General features: G+C 38.4%; 1 protein-coding gene across 7 annotated transcripts in view; it reads right to left on the reverse strand.

The window, feature by feature from the left end:
• Positions 1-24,505, reverse strand: part of Dlg2 (discs, large homolog 2 (Drosophila)) — a 1,447,312-nt gene that overhangs the window by 407,801 nt on the left and 1,015,006 nt on the right. For all 7 annotated transcript variants that reach the window (XM_013013991.1, XM_013013986.1, XM_013013988.1 and 4 more), the window contains one exon: positions 14,836-14,904. In XM_013013991.1, coding sequence (XP_012869445.1) covers positions 14,836-14,904 — 69 coding nt within the window. The remainder of the gene's footprint in view (positions 1-14,835; positions 14,905-24,505) is intronic.

The raw sequence follows: 24,505 nt of genomic DNA on the forward strand, positions 1-24,505 counted from the left end.
GAAAGAATGACATTGCCCCATTTGTTAGGAAATGGAAAGGCTTGGAAAAAATTATATTAAGTGAAGTAAGCCAGGCCCAAAGAAATATAGGTCCCATGGTTTCCCTTATTTGCAATAACTAGTATATGTCTGAGACAAACAGAAACTCTCAGACAAGTTGATGTTAGGCACAATGAACCCCAAGATAAGTATTCAAATGTTTTTTTCTTTCTTGTGATTGTTTCCAACATATTTATAAGATGTTTTCTTTGTTGTTTTGTATGTTTCTCCCCCAGGGTATAAACCCTGCTTTCAGTGTATTTGATGTTGGTATAATTTGTGGAGGGGAAGGGGAAAAACAAACTGTTTAAATAGGGTTACCGGTGGGCCTATTGTAACAATAAGATGTACAAGACATTATGTGGCAAAATGAACTTTACATCTTTGGTGGGGTGGGGGATGAGGGGTAGTGGTGGTAGGAGGATATGAGGGTGGGGGGGTGGAGAGGGGAAGGGATGGGAAGAGGAAACAAAGGAGGAGGCTACAATACTTGATAAGAAATGTACTCACTACCTTGCCCATGTAATTGTAACCCCTCTGTATGGTATTTTCACAATAATAAAAAATTAAATACCATTAATTCATTCTCCTTCTCTAAAGCTCAACACAATGTCAACCAAAATCCTACAGTGTATTTTTATGAATATTCATAACTGATTTTAAAATTGGTATTAATTTAAATTTATAATTTATACTTAACTATTATATTTTATGAATATACTTAACTATTATATTTTATGAATATAGCTAAAAGATCATCTTTTCAATACGTGATGCTCAAACAACTGGCCACTCACTAACAATGAAGGATACTTCACAAAAATTAACATATATCACAGACCTCAGTACAAAATGCAACCCATGTACAGAAATACATGCATGGTATGAATGCCTCACTCATATGAGGCATTTAAAAGCTTGAGTTCATGAAAGTTGAGAGATTAGTTGTTCCATAAGTTGTGCTGGCTGGGACAGGGGAGGGATGGGGAAATGGTCACTAAGTTACAGTTAGACAAGAGTAAGAAGTTCTGGTGTGCTACTGCATAATAGGGTGAGTGTAGATAGCAATAATATACTGTTCTTTTCAAAGAGGTAACAAAAGATTTGAACAATTTTTACCATAAAAATGCCAAAGGTGTATGAGGAGAGAGATAACTTTACTTTGACTTAAACGTTATATGATGTATACAAGTGTCAAAACTTTGACTCTGGACACTGAGCCAGCCCTGACAGGCAAGTCCTCCAGTCTTTTAACTCCAATTAACCAGCAAGAAGCCAGAAGTAGAGGTGTGGCTCAAATGATAGAGGATTAGCCTTAGGCAAAATAAAAAAGCAATAGTACAGTCCTGAGTTCAGACTTAGTACCAGCACAAAACAACAAAACCAAACAAAAGCAAAATAACTTTACATGAGGACCTATATAATTTTATGATTTTATGTTATCATTTCAATGTAAATATAAAACAAAAGAACACAACTCCACTAAGAATGGGTAAAAGACTTGACTAGACAGTTCAGGGAAAAAGAATACAGATGACAAGCATATGGAAAGATGCTAAACTTCCTATGTCATCGCCGAATTAAGTGAAATACTGCTGTACAGCTGTTAGAATCCCCCAAATTCAGTGCACTGACAACATTAAATACAGGCAAGGAGTTGAAGTAACAAGTATTCGCACTGCTACTGGGACTGCTAATTGGGACAACAGTTTGCTGATTTCTGACGTAGCTAAATATATTCTAGAATATATATTCTAGGTCTAACTCAAATGGTTTCAAACAACAACATCAAGAACCCCTTTGCCTGGGTGGTTAAAAGAATTCAGTTCATAATGACCCAAACCTGTCAACCACTAACATGTTCTATGGCAGGTAAATGAATGAATGAGAGCACAACCAGACAATGGAATGTTATTCAGCACTAAACACAGAGGAGCTACCAAAAGTCACAGTAAACATGACCAGGAGTTCTCAAGGTTGATGAAGAGGAAAGGCTGGAGAGGCAGAGTACAGAAGACTTTTAGGGTGATGAAAGAGCTGTCATTCCCTGATCTCCTTGAAGTACTTGTTCCAGGAACCTTCATGGATCACCCAAATCCACGGGTGCTCTAATTCTTCATAGAAAAGTATTCATATTTGCATTTGACCTCTGTAAGTCCTCTATACTCCAAATCATCTCGAGATGATTTGTACAATCCAATATAATGTAAATAGTTCTTACACTGTTTGCTTAGGAAATAAAGACAAGATGTTATGTCGAAAAATGAACTTTACAACTTTGGGGGGGATGATGGGAAGGGATAGGAAGGGGGAAACAAAGGAGGCGGCAACAATGCTTGATAAGAAATCGTTTAAATAGGGATACAGGTGGACCCATTGCAACAGTGAGATGTACAAGTCGTTATGTCGAAAAATGAACTTTACAACTTTGGCGCGGGGGAGGGGGTGGGTAGCAGGGAGGATTGGATGGGAGCGAGGGGAGGATGGAAAGGGATGGGAAGGGGAAACAAAGGAGGAGGCTACAATGCTTGATAAGAATGTACTCATTATCTTGCCCATGTAATTGTAACCCGTCTGTACAGTATTTTCACAATTAAAAAAAAAGAAATGCACTCATTATCTTGCCCATGTAATGGTAACTCCTCTGTATGGTATTTTCATGATCATAATAAAAAAGGAAATAATGACAAGAAAATAAAGTTGGTACAGATCCAGTCAGCAAAAACTCTCTTTTTAATCTGGGCCTTGCTGGATCTATGGATGCTAAACCTGTAGGTAGAGAATGTTGCTATACTTCATACATCTGTGTAAATCTACAAAAAGTACAACACTGGAAGTAAGCACTACTGTTAATTTTAGACTCTGACTGATAGCTATACATTTTAACAAACACACCACTTTAGTGGGGAATGATGGGAATAACAGAGACCATGAACACCTGGGCAAAGGTTTTTATATGAGAACTGTACTTCCTGATCATTTTTCCTGTCAATGCCAGATTGCTCTGAAAAAGAAAGTTTATTAAACAGAAGGGTTTAACAAATATAAGTTCCCATTTCTCTACTTCTGTATTTTTAATACAGAAAAAATATGGCCCAAAGCACAGGCTACACACATGAGTCTGGAATGATGATCTGAAAGATATCAACAGCTCAGCACCAATGAGCTGAACTGGTTTGGATAAAAAAGGAAGATGGCAGCATTGGAAACCAGAATCAAAGGAAGGTTAGTTCAAGGATGAGGACATCTAGTCTGGCAGGAATGGAGACGGGGTACCAAAAAGATCCCAGTTTCGTAAGTGTGAGTTCTTACATATATAAGGTCAATTTAAGGCTCTTCCCAATCCCTACATGCTGCTGAAGGTGACATGGAAGGAACCATTGTTGTCACACAAGTGCTGGCTTTATAGATACATTGCAGGTCACACACTGGTGGGGTGCTTTCTAGAATTTAAAAACTCTCTCCACCATGTTACCCTTACAATCCCTTGTTTTGACACTATCATCCCTTCTCCAGGCAAAAGAAGCCATAATTTTTAAAAAAAAAACCACCAAAATAAAAGATCTAAGTGACCTTTTCCTTCTCAAGAATGTGATTTTGTTCCTCCCTCCCTTTTTTCCTCCCTCTCTCCTTCGATCCATCCCTCTCTCTTTTCCTTTTCTTTGGCAGTGTTGGGAATTGGACTCAGGGCCTTGTGCTCACTTGGAAAATGCTCTCCAACTGGAGCTATAATCCAACTTCTTTTTTTAATTTTTGTTTTTCAGGTACAGTTTCCTGCTTTTGACGGGGCTGCCTTTGGATTGTGATTTTCCTACATCTACCTCCTGAGTAGCAAGGATTACAGGTTTGCACTAGCATGCTCAGTTTGGTTTTGAGACAGGGTTTTGTAACTTTTGCCCTTCTTGGCCTTGAGCTTTGATGGTCTTTTATTTCTGACTTGTGAGTAGCTGGGATTGCAGGCATGTAGCATCATACCTGCCCTGGTCATATATTTCTTGAAAGGCCAGTTTACCTTATGTGAATCTTATCTGGTAGATAAGATTAGATAAGCTATGAACAATCAAAAGGAAAAAAAAGAACAACCAGAGAAATGCTTACTTTCATTCTCTATTGGAAAGAAAAGGCCCTAGGAAGAAATCAGGAGTTCTGAATTCTGGTGCGAATTGTGGCCTTGGAAATTCACAAGTCTATCTCTGACTGGAAACTAGATGGTTAGATGTCATTGTATAAACTACTCAGCAGTACTATTTGGCATGTTAATCCTCTTTCCCAAATAGGGGATGGTCCCCAAATAAATTAAAAGTAGGACTGTATTACAAATCAGGCCTCCACAGTGACATATGCTTTGCTGACATTCAAAACCAGCTTATGATAGTGATGTTTCTTTCTGCATAACCCACATGCACTTGTGAAACCTTTGATAGAAGTGCTTTTCTTCTATGCCAAATGTGAATACTGTTGATATAGCTTTTCTTGTGTTCGGGGGTCCAAATCATTTGCTGTCAGATAAATACTTGGGAGTTAGTCTGTATCTATATCTTGATATTAATATCATCTGTATTTATGTCATCTATATAATGTAAATCTACACAAAATGATATGGCACCATTTATAAATCAGTACACTTAGCCTGCCAAAATATTTCCTGAACTCTATACTTAGAATTAAAAATGTCCAATTCTTCACACCAGCTCATGTGAGCATGGAACTTCCTTGTTTGAAGAGAGCTCTGTAACTCCTCAGCATCAGTAGTTACTTGATTAAAAACAATCACTGGGATTATATTTAAACAGTGTTACTAGTGTCTCCTAAGTCATCGACTTGTTCTTTACTTTGAAATTGCATCAACAAAATCACAGTACATCAATACATTATTCAACATTCTGTCACCTGCACTAGACTTTGAGCCCCTCAAGAACAGGAATTAGGCTTTTTTTCCTTCTTGATTGTTTCAAACACCTCACTAGAATGTTTTACATATATTACACAGTCAATAACTGCTAAATCGAATGAACAAACACAAGGCTAATCAACCAAATCAATGACTGATTGGATAGATAGATGAGTGATCTTGTCTGATACACAATTATTGCCTAGTGTGATTCTCAGTGTAAGAAGCAGGAGCTTTTACTGAATGTGATCTATCAATCCATAAAATTTACTGACTGATATCCTAGAAGCATATTTCAGTGGTATAAACATTTGCCAGGACTGAAAATCAACAGAGAAATTAAATAAAGGATAGAGGTCTCTGGCTTCTTTTCTGGCAGTAGAGAGGCATCTGGCCGGTGGCATGGAATATGGATGTACTCTTTCTTTAAACTCTCTTATAATTGGCGAGGAGAAGGAAGTAAACAGAAAGCCTAATGGAATTTCAGAGTCTCTGAAGAATTCACGAAATATGCAGAGAAGAACACCAAATTTAGTTTGGATGTATAAAGATGGATGTCTCAAGATGAGTAATCTAATGAAGGCTGACAACTGATAGCCAAAGCAATAAAGACTCTTCATTCCCTGTTCTCCCCAGCCATGCCTATGCTCAGGTCACAGACAGGCAAGGTAAAAACACAATCCAGACTATTTTATATATATGGTTATGTCCAAGGTCAAAAGCAATGTTCAGTAAACACAAATCAGATGAAACTGAGATTGTTTCTACTCATGTGATGGAGGAGCACCAGAAAGATCCCCTTACCTGACTTTTGTCTAGATTTGTTTTCATGAAGGATTAAAAACAGGATGGGGAAGGGCTTTTTTCAGTCAGACTAAAATATGTAGTTGGGGTATCTATGACATTTCTGTTCTGTGGGAGCAGTTCAGGGCTAGGTTGCAGTCAGACTTGTGACCTCGGGGGAAGCCACTTGCTCTTCGTCCCATCTGTAATCACGATAGACAATTCTTCTCTGGCCCTTTGCCATGCTGTTATTGGTATCAATTAGAATGATCTCCATGAGACACCTTTGTAAATTGTAATGGTCATTACAGACACAAGCCTAATGCCTTCTGGATGAGCAGGAAACAAAGAGACAGAAGAAAAAGAAAAAAATAACAAAGAATAAAAGTAAAAATGAAGAAAGGTTATCAAGAGGAGGGAGGGGATAGTGAATAAAAACAGGAGAGAAAGAAGTATCTAGGAAAGAAGTTGGTAAAGAAGGGCAGGAAGTAAGCAGAGGAGGCAGCAAGAAGTAAGTAGCAGGAAGAAAGCAGGAAGAAGCAGGAAGTCAGCAGGAAGTAGCAGGAAGTCAGCAAGAAGAAGCAGGAAGTCAGCAGGAAGTAGCAGAGGGCAAAGAAGGATCTCAAAGTTTGGATTCATGAGCAGCCAAAATGTATCAAACCAACAGCCAGTGGAACCACAGAATTGATTAAAGATGGGACTTAGCAAAAAAAAAAAAAATAACCTCTTTTTTGCAGAGGCTATACAATTCTGAAAAACAATTCTGATGGAAGTTTCCATCCGATGGAAACCAGAGAGGAGCCAGAAGAGCCAGAGTGCCAACCATGAGTCAGCCTCCTTATTATGGAAAGAGCTCCTGGATTCATGTTGTTCTAGTCAATGCTCAGTTCAGTCATATGCTCAGACAGATTCATAATCATTGCTTTGCAGCAGTTAATGACGGTCTGCTTTTCTTTGCCAGTGAATGCCTAAATAACCATTCAGATAAGAGACGCTGAAGTTTCCTCATGAAGTTAGATTCTTTATAGAGGCACGTAGAGCATCATAGGCCCTTGAGCTTGGTGCGTTCATGGATTTACATTTGTTTTTGTGATTGTTTTATGAAGGCCTCCTTCTCCCTCCTACACTGAGGGCACAGCCAGTATTTGCTTTGTTCAGTATTCTTTTCTGATCTGAATATATTGATTGGCAGTATTCTATTCCTAACTGAATGTATTGATTGTCAGCATCATAAACAAAAATAAGTCAGTGAGGGCAGCCTTAATACTAGAAAAAGACTATGATATGGGACAGGATCCAAAGAGGGGTATGTTTCCAACATAGAGAGGAGGATGACGCTGGAAGTGCTGATAAATCTTTCTGACATTTTGGGGAACTGGAATAATGGTTTCTGTGTTTACTTTCGCTAGCCTGGTAAACTTCAAACTGGCTGCTTTTTGTGTTCCTCCTGACTAAGCACATAAGCGAGCTAGCTCCTCAGTGCTGCCAGTGTCCAGGTCATGAGTGACCACATCAATAATTCTGACTATCGATGAAGAGGTTCAATTTGCTAGTTAAATAGTCTACACTACACTATTTTGGGCATGTTTAATTATATCCTAATGAAGAGAGAGTTTATTCACAATTTACTTGGAGCTTTTATTAAACCAATTTCTTAAACAATAAACACGTGCAAGGTGATAAGAAGTAATCATATCACGGTTGAATGATGAACAGAAAAGAAGAGCAATTGATTAACAAACAAAGACAAAACATGCCTCAAGCTCAATTCCCTAGTGGGTTCTGGGACATAGCTCCAAGATAAATTCCAACTGAGAAGCCCCAGCCCTTTGTGCAGGATACCAATAAATATTATGAGCTCAGTAGCTCATAGTAACTGGGATTCTGACCTACTCTTTCTGGTTTCCTTGCAGGCCTGCTGAATACACCTGAAGGCAGTGCCATGACCCCATGACATTCTTCTGCCTCTCAAACTCAGTGTGTTTCAAGCTGAATGAAATTACCTAGGAGTTGGCTCTACTTTTATTAGCATTCTTTTGTGAAACTGAATAATTGCCTATGACAGCAACTTTAAAAAAAACCCTCAAATTCAGAAATCATATTGAGCCCTATATTGTATTAAAATGCCCTTTTAGGCCTCGAGAGTTGGCAATTTGTAAGCAAAGTTATGTGTTTAGTTATTAGAAAACACAAAGATTTATTTATCCGGACACAGTGGTTAATTCAACAGTAGATGGCGTTAGAAATCCAGGCCTTGTTTGAGAGAGAATTAGATCTCCTGTATGGAGGGCCTTAAAAGATTCTCTTGTTATCTGTATCCTCAGCAATTTTTTCAATAGCAATACATTTCTGGCATTCTTTAAAGTTTGCTGTGATGACACCTTTTATATTTTCAGCTCTTCCCGTGTGCAGAAGAAGGACTATAAGGCCTAAGGAAAGATGTTTTATGAATGAAGGAAATGGAAGAAAAAGCAGTAGAAGGCCAATAGAAATGGGGCTCAAGAATACTAGGTGACAGCTCACCAGGATCAGAGAAACAGCAGGGCAGGATGAGAGAACTGAGAAGGAAAAGCACCATGGGAAATTTCCAAAAAAACAATGGCTCCAAGGTTACTGACTCATTCCTAATGAATTGGCTGAGGCTTCAACTCTGAGGTTCACCTTTCCCCAGGGATGGAAGGAGAGAAGGTAAAAGCTCCTAGAATCTTCCCAGACAAGGATCCTAAGGTGATCTGGGAGCAGCGGTAAGACTAACCCTCTCTCTAAAGGCAGGTTTGTCATTATTGGGTTGTAAATCATAGGCAGAAAAAAAATGTTTTTAGGAATAATAAGTTTGATATCTTTGCAACATTTCTAAGAATGAGCTAACTGCTCATGCCCTTAATTCTCTTATACTTTCCTTCAAATCGTCAGTGACAGAGAAGGAAAACAAAGAAGGCGATGACAACTATACATAGTTTTATACATTCTGAAAATACACAAAATTCCTCTCCCTGTAACCCAGTTTGTCTTCCTGTTTGGACACTGAAATTTCCATGGCAAAGTCACCAGCTTTTGACTAGCAACCTCAGCCACTAACAACCTGAATAAACCTTCCTGCCCAGGGGTTCCTTTAAAGTTTAGGCTTCATGTTTAGGAACATCTAAAGGATGTTCCAGAAGCCAAGATCTTATCTTTAAAACTGTTAAATTGGGGCTGGGAAGGTGGCTCAGTGGTAGAGTGCTTGCCTTGCATGCATGAGGCCCTGGGTTCAGTTCCTGAGCACCACATAAGCAGAAAAAGTCGGAAGTGGTGCTGCGGCTCAAGTGGTAGAGCGCTTGCCTTAAGCTGAGGAGCTGAGGGACAGGGCCCAGGCCCAGAGTTCAGGCCTCATGACAAAAGAAGAAGTAAAATTGTTGGAAGACATTGCTTCCCTCAGCCTCACTGCTTTGTGTAGTAACTGAGGCCCCCTAGCAATCTCCCAGGAAGTCAGGACAGTCTGGGTGCTAGGTTTCTGATTCTTAGGCCATTTTCTACAGTGATAGGATATTTTGAAACCAAATTCCTGGGTACATGTACTATGAAGATTGAGTCTTTTTGGTCAGTATTATTCTGAGAAATCCAGTAGATTTTTGAGAAGAAATAAGTCATCGAAGCTCCCCATCCATCTCAGAGTGTTTCTTGGAAGGGATGTGGGCTCTCTATTGTCTTCTAATTCCTCATAATGTGAAATGTCTAGGGCACAAGGAAGGTGTCTCTTGACCCAGGTGGAACATGGCTGTTCAAGTGGAATTGCGTCTGTCCTTCCAAGAATCTAGAAAAGTGATACCATATCAGCCCAGTGAACTGAATGGGTGAGTTCTTTTTCCATGAACTTGTTTATTGACAGGATTATGCTTTGGGTCTCTTTTGGGTCCAGAGAGACTAATGGATTTGGCAGAGATATTTGATTAGGGCCCATTTGACATCTTCTCTGAAGGTAGCCATCTAGTTTCCTGTTAAGTGCATCTCCCAGGGCAGCAGCTGTGTTGCTGTTACGAAAACATTGCTTACTAGAAAATTCTTCCTCTAAGCTTATCTCTAAAATGACCCTCTGAGACAACATGAAGTAAAAAACTCTTCACTGGACAAAAAAGGGATTATTGTGTAGCTGAAGATGCTCCTTAATCTTAGCAGATGTTTAGCACATGATTTTCTTCTATTCTTTCCTTTTGAAGCCTCTGCCTTTCTCCAAACACATTCTTATTAGTGACACCTCTCTTCTAGCTTTGTAAAGCGTTCCAGTTCTGATTCTAGTGGTACAAGAAAATGCTTATATAGAGTGTTTCTTTACATTCTATTTTGTTTACCTGTTTCTTTAACCTAATTTTCCTGTTTTGTTCTTAAATTTAATTTTATTGTTAAGGTGAGGTACAGAGGAGTTACAGTTACATTTGTAAGGGAGTGAGTACATTTCTTGTCGAATATTGTTTCCCCCTCCCTCGTTATTCTCCTACTTCCCTTCCCTGCAATGTCCATCATTCCCCTTCACCCCCCACCCCTGCCCCAGCTAAGTAATTTTCCTGTTGAAATGAGTATTCTCATTTTATCTCTATCATTGTGTAGTTTTTGCTAAAGTGTTTGGGACCATGTGGTGGCTCTCTGGTTATATTTAAGAATGAAGTAGTAGAAAAGCTGGCTGGCAAGGCACAAGCATGTAAAGTGTATAAGCATAAGGCCTTTTTTTTTTTTTTTGCCAGTACTGGGGCTTGAACTCACGCCTAGGCATTGAGCTTCAGCGTTTTCACTCAAGGCTGACTCCAATTGAGCCACACCTCTCCTTCTGGCTTTTTGGTGGTTATTTGAAGAGTCTCACAGAATTCCCTGGCTGGACTGTCTTTAAACCATGATTCTCAATCTCCTGAGGAGCTAGGCTGACAGTAGTGAGCCACCAGCATCTGGCTGAAAAGTTTCTTAAAGGGTTCAGATTCACTGAGAAAACTGGAAACTTCCCTCTGAGTGGCACATGGTAAAAGGCTCTCCTGTGGAGGTCAATACTCAATTTAACTCAGCTATGTTTTCTAGAAGAATATGCACAGTTCTTTAGAGATCCTTTTAGGTAAGTACTCTGTATGGAGGGTTGTGTGTGTGTGTGTGTGTGTGTGTGTGCTGAGTGGGGTTCCCTATTCTTATTCTCCGAATCGTATTCAGTCTAATCTTTTGTCATGATTCAGAAGTCTCTGAACTTCTTGGGTCCTGCCAGGTAGATCTAATCTTCTCTGAGTTGTCTGTCCCTTCATGCTGGCTGTGCTTCTGTGGTGACAGCCACAGGACAGCACCTATAGGAGATGCCATTCACACAGAGTACAGCTGTCTCCATATCGCTGTTTTTTGTGTACCATTCTGAGCAGCAATAGGAGACTTAGCTCTGTCTGCGGAGGATGTGAATTATCCCATTTAACCAGTGCAGCCACACTGTTCCTTAGGTACTTAGAAGTTACCTTGTTTATCAGATCAACAAGAGCTGTCACAACACTGGTGTCTTTACTTAATTAATAACGGCCCCAAAGCACTCAATAGTGATGCTAGCTGTTTTGAATATTCCCAAGAAAAGCCAAAAAGTGCTTCCTTTCATTATAAAGGTAAAACTTCAGCCAGGCACAGGTGGCTCATGCCTATAATCCTAGCTACTCAAGAGGCTGAAATTTGAGTATTGTGGTTCAAAGCTAGCCTAGACAGGAAAGTTCTTGAGACTCTTATCTCCAATTAGCCACCCAAAAAGCCAGAAGTAGAGCTGTGGCTCAACTGATAGAGCACTAGCCTTGAGCAAAAGATGCTCAGGGACAGTGCCTAGGCCCAGAGTTCAAGCTCTAGGACTGGCAAAAAAAAAGGTAAAACTTCAAAACTTAATAAGAAAAGTAAAAAGTATGTTTAAGTTGACATCAGGAGTGGAGAACTTTGATCCCAGGCTGTATACAGTCCACATCATCACAATGGGATGGACATGTATGCTTCTCAGGGATGTCTTGTTAGTTGTAGCTGCCAGCTGCCTGCATTGATTATTTTATCTGGCCCATGAATGATTCTTTAAAATCCCAATGGCCCTTGGCAGGAAAAGGGTTCTTTACCCCAGAACGAATCTTCTATCCTTGCAGTGTAAAGAAAGACACACATTATGCTGGTTTTGCTGTTGTTATCTTAGGCTGTAAAAGCTGTGGCCACTGTGTATAATAAATGCTTAGTTAAGATGGGAAAAGCAGCCATTACTGGGCTCAGAACTATCTGCAATTTCAGGTTTCCACTGGGGTTTTGGAATGTATTTCCTACAGATACACGGAAACAACTGTCCTTGTGAAAAGTGCCCATCTTCCGTGAAAGATCTAATCCTGGGACTTCTGTGCTCTGCCTCATCCCTTAACGTCTTGTCTGTTTTCTAGGGTGACATTCTGTTCTTGAAATACCTTTCATTTCCTTTGTCACTATAAGTCACTATAGTGACTTATAAAATTATATTAGCTTCTTCTTTTTTTTTGTGCCAGTACTGGGGCTTGAACTCAGGGTCTGGTCCCTCTTCCTTAGATTTTTTTCCCCCCACCTCTCTCATGGTTGATGCTCTACCACTTGAGCCATATCTTCCAGCTTTTGGTGGTTAATTGAAGTTGAGAGTCTCACATACTTTCTTGTTGGGGATGCCTTTGAACCACAGTCCTCAGATCTCAGCCTCCTGAGTAGCTGGGATTGCAGGTGTGAACCACTGGCACCTGGCCATTAGCTTCCTTTTATAGAGTTTCAGGAGGAAAGGAGGAGATTCAGGTGAGCGCTGTGCCGGTCAAGTTGAACCTGAAGCAGAGAGCTCACCCAGTTTGTGGGGATATTATTCTATCTTATTTTGTCTAGCATAGTTATAGATTATTCCAATATCAGTTTTAAACAGCAGTGGTTATGGTGGAGGGCTCAGTTAGACAGTTTGGTTGTCACTATGGATCAAATAAATGGGAAATTGGAATTATCTTCATTTATTTTATGTCAAGTAAATAGAAATGGAGGTGAGAATTATATAACCATATGGCCTTTTAAATGACATCCATTTAAAAAATATCCTATGTAGTTTCTTTTCATAAAAGCATTAGGAAGAAGAATTTTAAAACAATAGAATTTCCAATTTCAGCCAATTGCCTAAACTTAGCAGTTTAACACCTTAATGGGAAACCTGCTAAACCTGGTCTATGTAAAGGAAAAAGAACTTTCCCACAGTGTATTCAGTGACAATAATTATGTGCTATATTATCACTTAGACTGATAGCCAGCTGGACACATATAATATGAACCTTCATATTCTGGGATTTATAGAAAATTGCTAAAAATTTCCCTTCTAAAAGTGAGATTTTTGTCCTCAGTGATTTTGTTTTGTCTTTAGAAATCTTTAAAATAAACAATGTGTTTTAGAATTAATGTTCAAAGTAGGTCTTCAAATTAATATGGGTTTAATACTATTTTTGTGTGTGCTAGTCTTGAACTCAGAGCTTGGGTGCTCAGAGCTTTGCAGCTCAAGGCTAACACTCTACCACTTCAGCCAAACTCCACTTCTGGCTTTTTGGTGGTTAATTGTAGATAAAAGTCTCATGGACTTCCCTGCTCAGCTGGCTTCTGACTGTAATCCTCAGATCTCAGCTTCCTGAGTAAGTAGGATTACAGGCATGAGCCCCAAGAAACTGGCAATTGATTTGTTGATTGATTGACTGACTTATATTATCTTTACATACTATGCTTTTTTCTTTAAAGAATAGTTGACTAAGTGTATATTCAACTTGTGCTTATTGAATGTCTACTATGGATCTCTGATTTTGTAAAAGTTGGTCAATACTGTGTTTCCCTTTGGCAGCTTCATCTCATCAGAGAATTAGAATTTGAGATTATGTTTACAGCAGAGATCATTGAACTCAAGGGAGAATATCAAAACAAAATGCTTATTTACAAGTGCTCCTAAGATTTTGTTAATAAAAAAAAGAAAGGAAAGGCTTAAAATAGCTTTAGGTAGAAATGTCATTATTTAGCATTGTGAGAGGAAATTTTCATGTTAATGACCAAAATGATTTTCTCTTTCTCTCTTAATTTCTCTCTTTCTTCTTATTTATTTAATTTTTTGCATGTGCCATTCCTGGGGCTTGATATTGGGGCCTGGGCACTGTCCTTGAGTTTTTGTGCTCAAAGCTAATGCTTTACCATTTGAACCACAGCTCAACTAAGGGAATTTTGGGGTGGTTAATTAGAGATGAGAGTCACACAGATATTTCTACCTGAGCTGGCTTTGAACCAAGATCCTCAGATCTCAGCCTCCTGAATAAATTGGATTATAGATGTGAGCTACTGGCTCCTGACCTATTAAATGGTTTCTAATATTAGAACTAATCACTGTTTATCATATTTTTTTGCCCTAGGCAATTCTAGGCTTGGACGTGTTTTTATAAATTGTATAACCAGTGCTCTCCAGCTCAATAAAGCTTTTCATTCATATTATAGGGTTAGACCTGTCTATTGGAGTCAGATTTCATTTCAAATCCATGCTGTCCTACTTTGTAAGTATCCTTAGGAAACATTTTCTTAACCTCTTTTAGAGTCAACAAAGGTATATGTGTCATAGGGCTATTGTTGTACTTGTCTTATGCTAAATATTCATTTCTTCTCTCTTGCCTTGAAAGAATCTCCATGAACTTGTGATGTTCCGCAGATACCTACCAACAATTCAGCTCTCATCTTGAGAGCTATATTTGAGTCTAGTGATGTATCTCAAAAGAAGTTAAGAGCTCTATCTCTGAAACTGCCCTAACCAGAACCTCCTCCCCCTTTCCTGCCTATTCTCTGTCAAGCACACTTCTTGGATCCTCGATCAATCGTGAATCCTTTCCTCTTGATTTGTATAATGTTTATGCTGTACTACAAGTGTATGTTCATATATCTGTCATTCACATTACACAATGGGCCTTCTGAAGGGTAAGATGAAACCTAATTTTCTTGTTAAAGCTGGTGCCTGGTACATAACTTGAGCTTCACAGATAATTGTTGGATGAGTGGGAGGGGGAGAAAGAAGATGAAGAGAAAGGAGGGAGAGAGGGGCAGGACTTTATACTGCATAGTATAATTTAAGAGAAAGCACAGTATCTTACCCTTCGAGGGAGATGGCCCGTTGAAGAGTCACTGAAGGCTGACGGGTTGCAGTGCTGTGTTGGGAATGACTATCAAGAAAGAAGGCAAGAAAGAAAACACGAATTACTTATTTAATATGCCTTTCGATATTTTACACAGCTCCTGTCAAGAAAAGAGACAATTTTGAAAGAAATAAAGAGATGAATAAAGCTTTGGTGATTAGTAGAATCATTTATAAAAATATACCACTTTATCCCAGATATGGGATTAATGTTCCCCTGTAATTTGATTTCATTGTGCATTACTTTTAGATATGCTTTAAATAATGAGTAGGCATGAAATAGAAACAATCATATTTAGAAAAGATAATCTCCCTCTTTAGAATGAGATAACACATAGCATACAAAGAAATTCAATTTTTGATGCTTATGTATTTAAGTTGGAGAATATTTTTTCATGGTAACAGAATTTTATATGAAATCTAATCTTTTAATTATAATAGTATTTAGGATACATATTTTAGTTCAAATATTACAAATATAAACTGTGTAACTTAAACTTTGAACTTTGTTAAATTAATAATTTGGTTTGATGAACACAAAAATCTTTAAAAAGGGGCCTTCCAGTTCCATGCCAGTTTTAGTATTTAATGTAATTCCTTGTTTTGTTTTGGTTTCATGTAAAAAGGAAAGATTTATTTTGTAGCTAAGAACTGGAAATAAAAATGATAATATCTAACCTTTACTGAATTATGTTGGCTAAGTCAATCTATTAAGTATTTTTTTTCTAGCAGCCCTGTGAGGTATGTTCTATTTCATAGAGAAGGAAATGTCTTATTTTGTACAATAGGAAATTGAGCTAGAAATTTAGAGGCTTGCTTAAAGTCACATGGTATATATGAAATGGCATCTTGACTGTCTTGACTCTTCTCTTATTTAATGTTTATTTAAACATGCAATCACTTGCTATGTAGTTACTCTACCACTTGAGCCACGCCACCACTCCATTTTGATGTTGATTATTTTCCAAGTAAGGTCTCACTTTATGTCCAAGCTAGCCTGGGTGGGAACCCTCTATGTGTGCATCCACCATCACTGGGATGATAGGAGTGCAACACTGTGCCCAGACATTGTGCTTTCCCTGTAGCTGGGATAACAGGCACATGCTACCTCGCCCAGCCATTGAGTGAGATGGAGTATTGTAAATGTTTATGACTATCCTTGCCTTAAACATTGATCCCCTACTTCCACACTTTAAGTAGCTAGGATTACAGGTTTAAGCCACTTTACCTAGTTTTAACTATTAAGATGTAAACAATTTTCAGATTTCTATAAATTTGCCTTGCAATCTCAGATGGAAAGAGATGGAGAAGAATCTTTTATCTGAGAAGGACTCAAGAATAATCTTATAGTAAAGTATACATGAATGCTGTTTTATTTTGTGGTATTAATATTTTAATTGAAGCAGTTACACATACATGTGGCATGAGAATATGGGTACAAGTATAAAGGCAAATAGTCATCAAAACACTTTTGAATCATGAAGCAACTTAGCCAAGATCCAGGATTTCTCAGCATCTATTGGAAACACTGACCATGCTATGGTCAGCTATTCTTTGTAGGCTGCAGAGATTGTCCTTGGGTCATTACAAACACAAGGGATGTCTTTTTGTGACTAGCATCTGGTTGTGACATGGTTGACATTTGTCTAAGGCTAAGGGAACTGAATTTTGAATCATAACTGGAGCCTAGAGAATGACCTGTTTTGAACCAAGAGCTGCACACTTTGATCCATGAAATCTTCACAATGCAAAAACAGCACAGATGCTGGTAATACATGTAATGACTAAGCAGGGAAAAAAGAGGACTGCAATCAGGACTTGGACTGTAAGGCCAGGTGGCCTGAGTTCAGATCTTGACTCAACCATATCTATCAGTGTAATCTATTTAAATAACTTTAACCTCTGTGAACATTGGTTTCTTGTAGGATTAAGACAGTTAGAATGCTTTCTTCATAAGGTTCTTATTCAATGGGTACAGGACAATAGCTTTCATATGATAAGAACTATTTGTTAAGTAGATACACTAATATAATTGAGCAGACTGTGTGATTTGAGATGTTTGATATTAAATAAGAATAATGATGTAGGCTCTTTTAGTTAGCTATGTTGTCAATACCAAAACTTATGTGTTTCTGTACAGAATGTAGCTTTGGTGATGAATATCAAATCACAATATATTTCCTGTGATAAAACATTATAAAATCAATGGAAATAAGAAGTATAATGATCTAATATACAACCCAAGGACTATAGGTAATAAAATACTACATTCATGCTAACTTAGATCTTAGCTTCTTTTGCCCTCAAAACAAAACAAAAGGGTTGTTTTTTGAAATAGTAAACATTAATTTGATTCATATAGTGATCTTTTTTTCTATCTAGTTATGCTTTATAATATGATGCTTTATGCTTTGACACATACAATAAATTTACTTTTAGAAATTTATGGAAAGAAAGCAAGCAAAATAGCTCATCCATATTTTTACTAAATCTTAGAATTTATATAAAACTGATTCTCAAGGCTACTATACGGGGTAGATAAGAGTATGGTCATTTTTGGCCAAGTATGCACATGTTCAAACTTAGTATGTATGTCACATATGTTTCATATAACTATACAAACACAGACTATATATGCACACATATATATTTCTCTGTGTATTTATAAACGTTTGTTAAAGCTAGTGTGGTGATATATACCTGCAATACCAGAATATTTTCTTACATTTTTCTGGTATATTGTAATTTTATGGTATATTTTCTTTTGTTGATTATTTAATGACTTTTTTTGTTTGTTTTTATGTGGTACTGTGGAAATGAACCCAGGGCTTCATACATGCTAGGCAAGCACTCTATCACTAAGCCATAATCCTAGTCCTACTATATTTTCTTAATATTATAATTTAAGCATTTTAAAGTCTTCAGAATTATTATCTTGGTATTATATAATGTTGCCTTCTATGAAGACATATGTTTAACCATTCTTTATAACTGGATAATTCAATATTTCTATTATTTTACTATTATAAGCGATGCTACAATGATGTTGTATCAATTAATTTATCCTTATTGTACAATTTCCTTTATGTTAGATGTATTTCACTAAGAAGAAACATTTTTTTTTTTTGGTGTGTGCTGGTCCTGAGGCTTGAACTTGGGTCTGGTAGTGTTCTACCACTTGAGCCACAGCTCCACATCTGGTTTTTAGTGGTTAATTGGAGCTAAGAGTTTCATGTACTTTCCTTCTTAGGCTGGCTGTGGTCCTCAGATATCAGCCTCCTGAGTAGCTAGGATCATAGTTGTGAGCCACTGGCATCTGGCTTCATTGATTAGGTTCTTGACATGTGGCTACTTGCTTTTCAGAAGCCTTGCACTATTTTCTTGTATCTAAAAAGTGTGTATATCTATGTTAATTTTACCTTCCTTTAACATAAATTTTTAATTCTCTTTAAATGGGATAGATGCAAAGTGATCCTTATATTTGCAATGAATATTTCTTTATTCATGAAACCCACCATTTGAAAAACATTTTGAGAGGGGGAAAACAAAGGAGGAGGCAACAATGCTCAATAGAAAATGTACTCATTACCTTGTCCATGTAACTGTAATCCCTCTGTACAGCATTTTTATAATAAAAAACATACAAAAATATTTTGAGGGGGCTGGGAAGGTGGCTCAGTGGTAGAGCACTTGCCTTGCATGCTCGAGGCCCTGGGTTCGATTCCTCAGCACCACATAAGCAAAAAGAAAAAAAGCCGGAAGTGGCGCTGTGGCTCGAGTGGTAGAATACTAGCCTTGAGCTGAAGAGCTGAGGGACAGTGCCCAGGCCCAGAGTTCAGGCCCCACGACCGGACTCCCCCCAAAAAGTATTTTGAGGTACTGGGGATTGAATCTAGGGCTTCACACTTTCTGGGCAAACATTTTATCACTTAAGCCACTCCCCCAACTTTCATCCTCCTTTTGAGATTAAGTTCCTGCTAACTTTCTCTGAGCTGGCTTTGAACTCTCTCTCTTGAGTAGCTGCGATCACAGCTTTGACAGTTTCTTTTTCTTTTTTGAGGGGGGTGGTTCGGTCGTGGGGCCTGAACTCTGGGCCTGGGCACTGTCCCTCAGCTCTTCAGGTCAAGGCTAGCGCTCTACCACTTGAGCCACAGCACCACTTCCGGCTTTTTTTTTTTTTTTTTTGCTTATGCTGTGCTGAGGAATCGAACCCAGGGCCTCATGCATGCAAGGCAAGCACTGTACCACTGAGCCACCTTCCCAGCCCCTGAGAGTTTCTTTTCATTAGAATATTAAGTGTACAGAAAAATGGGTGTCATTATGACATTTCATATATGTATATAATATATAATGCACTTTGACTCTATTCACCCCTGACCCTCTCCAGTCCCTTTTCTATTTAATCACCTTTTCCAAACAGGTCCTTGCCTACTTTCATGGAGAACCATTGTTTATTCTCTGTGCTTATTCAGTAATTTTAATTCTTAGATGCTGTCTTATCTTTCCTTAACCACTTATCTTCTGCTGGTTTAGAAGGTACCAATAGTTTATTTGGGGTGAAGATCAACGATGCTTACTAACGAAGATTAATAAGCAACTGAAATCCCTGACACCATCTTCATCATTGGCCCAGCCCACACAATGACTACAAAGAAATATCCCATAATTTCCACTTTACGTACCACTGCCTTACAACTATTATTCTGCCTTACAGGATCCCAATAATGTTCTTGTTAGTTTCAGTGACACTTCAGTGCAAATAATCCCATAAAGTGCTCACTTGACTCCTTTTATACTACATATGCAAAGTCAGCCAGTTTCTCAGAACATGGACATTGTAGAACAGACAGATCCTTTCATAACATGTAATTATCCTTTTATACTTGGCAGACAAATAGGATGATGTATACAACTTGTAGACTAAGTAATATTTTGCTATCCACAGATAGCTAAGCCATCCTTGCAGGGAGTACATACTGGTGTGGGTATCAGGAGCTACTTGCCGGTGATAAATGATGTTTTTCAAATCACCAAACATCTCTCCTCAGGATGAGGCATGTTCTCTCTTCTCCATATTATTCACTATATCGAGTATGTTTGAGAGCTATAGAAAAATCCCCTGCCTGGCTTTTTCGACTCCTAGGGCAAAGAGGCCAGCCTGTGCCATACCAGCATCTGCAATACCAAGGCAAAAAAGCATAAAAACTTAAAGCTTTCAATACCGGAGAGCCAAGGGCTTGTAGTGAGCTCCACCTTGTAAATCCTTATGTGCAAACTGCCACCCTCTAGACCTAATTCAGCATCCCTACGTGTGAAGCAGCCCATGACAGGTCCTGTGCTCCTCTGACATAGCTAATGTAGCTCACTGGGCTGACGCCTGAACTCCACTTTTATTGCCATTACAGGACCCCAGACTAAGAGTTACCACCACTCATTTTCCTGTTTGCTTCTACTAAGTTACATGTACTTTCAGAGTAGGGGTTTTGGGCTTATTATCTGCTCAGTCTTAGCCCAGAGATGGTGCAGAAAAATTACTTCATTGATGTCTTTTTTGTGGATTGAATTCTGCCTACCAGAAAAGCCCCACATCTTTGACAGAAACTAAATTAAGGCTCAGATCTCCTAGCTAGTAGTTAACATGAATGGAACCTAGGTTGGCTCACATCAAAATGCTTGGTCCTGTGATACAATCTATGGGGTCTTACAGAAATGTGAAATCAAAACTTCCATGTTAGCCCCTTTGATTCACACCTGTGATCCTAGCTACTCAGGAGGCTAAGATCTGAAGATTACAATTCAGCCAGCCTGGGCAGAAGAGTTGGAAGTTATCACACACATACACACACACACACACACACACACACACACACACACACACACACACCAAAACATAACAAAAACTTTCCATATTAGTGGCTTTTCACGATTATATTTGTGGTCATCATTTGATAGAGCAACGTTTCTGTCCTGTCCACATGACCTGAATTAGTAGGGAGCCCTGGACATTTGTAACAGCTGAGTGGCAATGGATGGTGAAGGGCAGAGGGGACATGAAGAAGGCCCAGCATCATAGCACACTACTAGTGCTGGTGATGAATTCTCTGCCAACTGGAAGGAAGAAACTTGTGCCACCAATTCTATTTAGGTAGCTTGGCTGAGGAGCTAAATCAGGTGTCTGTCAAGGTAAGTCTTTCCAAGACATTTGACGATGCAGAGAAACATAGCAGCCCTATCAGCTGTCTAAATCACACTGTCAATGGATAAATGGGAGGCTGAGCTCTAGAAGTTCCCCCCAAAGAAGTCTGATTTTCCAAGCAGTTGCCTAGGGAAATTACACTCAAATGGTGCTGCAGGATGCATTCCTATTGTTTGAGTTAAAGTTTTTTGCACATCAAACTTGAACTTACTCTAACATGGTATTGAATGGTTTGTTAATCCTCTTTGAAGCAAACAGAGGCATTTATAATGTGTATACCATAATAAGCAGTATTTCCTCTTATATTAAAACTATGACTTTAAATGAGAGCACAAACCATTTTTATGTATTGTATTAATTAGGTAATAATAAAACATTCTGTTGACATATAAGGTCCCATTCATAACTTTAATAATTCCTGAGGTATAGTCAATATTGTTGATTTCTTTACTTACAAAGAACTCATCATCTTTCCTGTCGTGTTTAACTCTTGACCTTTCTCTTGAATATTTATATCATTTCTTGATTTTTAAAATATTTTTCCTCATTTCTGCTTTCCCTCTCAGGAACTCCTTGTTTATGTATTCAGTCACTGTTACTTTTTTCCCCTTCGAACCAGTATTAGGGCTTAAACTCAGGGTCTGGGTGCTTTCACTCAAGGATGACACTCTAGCACTTGAGCCACAGCTCTATATATGACTTGAAGATAAGAGTCTCACAGACTTTCATGCCTAAGCTGACTCTGAACTGTGATCCTCAGATCTCAGGCTCCTGAGTAGCTAGGATTACAGGCATGACCACTTTTTTTTTTCTTTTGGTCAGTCATGGGGCCTGGGTGCTGCCCCTCAGCTCTTCTCCTCAAGGCTAGCACTCTACCACTTGAGCCACAGCACAACTTCTGGCTTTTTTTCTGCTTATGTGGTTCTGAGGAGTCAAACCCAGGGTCGCATGCATGCGAGGCAAGCACTCTACCTACCACTTAGCCATTTTCCCAGCCCAGGCATAACCACTTCTGTTGCAATGTAATTCAAATACTTTTACCTCCGTGAGGAAGCTGAGTATTCTTCCTGCTGATTCTTTGATATTTGCCATGTATTTTGTGCATGATTATTTGTATGTCTGGGTTATATTTAACAGAGGCTAACTGGGTACTTCTCATATGCCAGAGATTGTGTTGCATGCTTGGGATGATTGTTTGATTCTTCAATACTATAGCCTTGAGTAAATATCAGATGATAAAGAGGATGCTGAAAGCCCATAAACCACTTGGCCTGTGTCTATAAGAATAATTTTATTTAAAAATAAATTCCCAGACATATTTGACTGGCAAACCAAGCTTTGTTTGGAAAGGTATGTAAGTGCTTTAAAGTATAAAAATGTGAAGAAGACATTTTGAGGAGCTAGAAGAACATGTCAACATGACAAAGGGTCAGAAGTATGTGGTGTGCTCTGGGAAGTTTGAGTGTCTTGGCTTGCCCAGAGCAGAGTGGAGAAGGGTGAATCCAAGAAGCTGGCAGGACCAGATCATGAGGACCATGAATACCTTGCCAAGAGGTCTAGATTGTATTCTACCAGCAATGGTGTCCTCTTTAAAGCTGGTTAATGGAAATATGAGGGAATCAAGGTGGTAATACTTATGATTTAGAAAGGCAAACCTGAAAATATTATAAAAGTGGAAGAAATCTACAAGTATCAAATCATCATAGTAGAGAAAACTAATTAATGTCTAAACTTGAATAATATAGTATTTATTTTAGATTAGGGGTTGGATTTATTTAACTAATTTGGAGGTAAAACATTAAGGAAGGGATAAATAGGAATTTTAGAAAGAATGTAATTTTCTTGAAATAATTATTTTCTAACAATATTTGTAGGATTTTTTAAGTTACCGAGGTTTGTTTTGATTCATGTATACCATAAATAATGATAAAATAGGGGTAATCAGCATACTTATTGCTTTAAACTTTTATCTGTTTGATATTTTGGGGCGCACAGAGTTTTTTTTGGCTAGTCCTGGGGCTTGGACTCAGGGCCTGGGCACTGTCCCTGAGCCTTGCTGTGCTCAAGGCTAGCATTCTACCACTTGAGCAACAGCACTACTTCCATTTTTTTTTCTGTTTATGTGGTTCTGAGAAATTGAACATAGGGATTCAAGCATGCTAGGCAATTACTCTACCATTAAGCCCTACAAAGTCTTGTTATATAGCTGACCTGGAACTTTCAATCTACCTCTCTCTTCCTACTCTATGCTGGAATTACAGATGTGTGCCACCTGTTTATCATTACAGATGTGTGCCTGTTTATCATTTCTTTATGATACATTACAAAAATCCCCTTTGAACAATGTCAAGATACATAATGTGATACTGTTAACCGTACTTACCTGATTATGACACAGAATGTCAGTATGTATTCTTCTGTAACCATTAACTATGTACTTTGACTAACCTTTCCCATCTCCCATCTCCAGTCTTCAGAAGCCACTATTATACTCTCAAATTTTATGACCTCACTTTTTGAAGATGCCACATGTGGTTGAGATCTTGTGATTGTCTTTCTGGGTCTGTTTTATTGTGATGCCATCTGGATTATCTATGTTGTTGAAAAATCATAGGGTTCCTTGTTTATTTTTGGCTGAGACTATTCTATTATGTATGTATACCACCCAACGATCTGTTGGTGAATATTTAGGATTTATATCCTGGCTATTGTGACTAGTGCCACAATGAACATGGGAGAAGAGATGTCTCTTGATTTTATTTCCTTTGGGTTTACCTAGTAGTGAGGTTTCTGGATCATATAGTAGTTCTATTATTGGTTTAAAAATTAATTTGCTTTATTATTAGAGGAGTGATGTACAGAGGGATTACAATTACACAAGTCAGGTAATGAATACATTTCTTTGGTACAGTGTCTTTTGTTCCCTCATTCTCTCCCAGTCCCAATTTCATGGTTCATTTTCATCAATATCCAGTGAGCTCCACTGCTGTCTCTTTTCACCCATTTCCCCTCAAGTTCCCTATTATTAGTTTCTTGAGGAACCCTTACATAATATCCCAAATGGCTATACTAACATGCATTCCTGATAAATGGATTCAAATATTCTGTAGAACTTCCTTGAACTGGAGATCATTGCATTACATGAAATAATCTGGACTCAGAAACTCAAATGCCAGATGTTTTCTCTTATATGCAGAAGCTATATCTGAAGAAAAAAAGAACTGACCTGGTCATAAATGGGGGATTATCTGAGGGATAGGAGATGGAGGGGAAATAGACAGTAGGATTGCAACGCATTGTATTAAAAGAACTTCATGAAAAATAAAATGGGCATGTGAGAGAAGAGTTATCATGAGGGCAAATAAATCAAAAGTACAGTATATGTATGCATGGAAAGATCACAAGGTAATACCTTACAATGAAATGTTTTATC

The sequence above is a fragment of the Dipodomys ordii genome, unplaced genomic scaffold (genome assembly GCF_000151885.1).
Source record: "Dipodomys ordii isolate 6190 unplaced genomic scaffold, Dord_2.0 Scaffold22, whole genome shotgun sequence".
NCBI lineage: Eukaryota > Metazoa > Chordata > Mammalia > Rodentia > Heteromyidae > Dipodomys > Dipodomys ordii.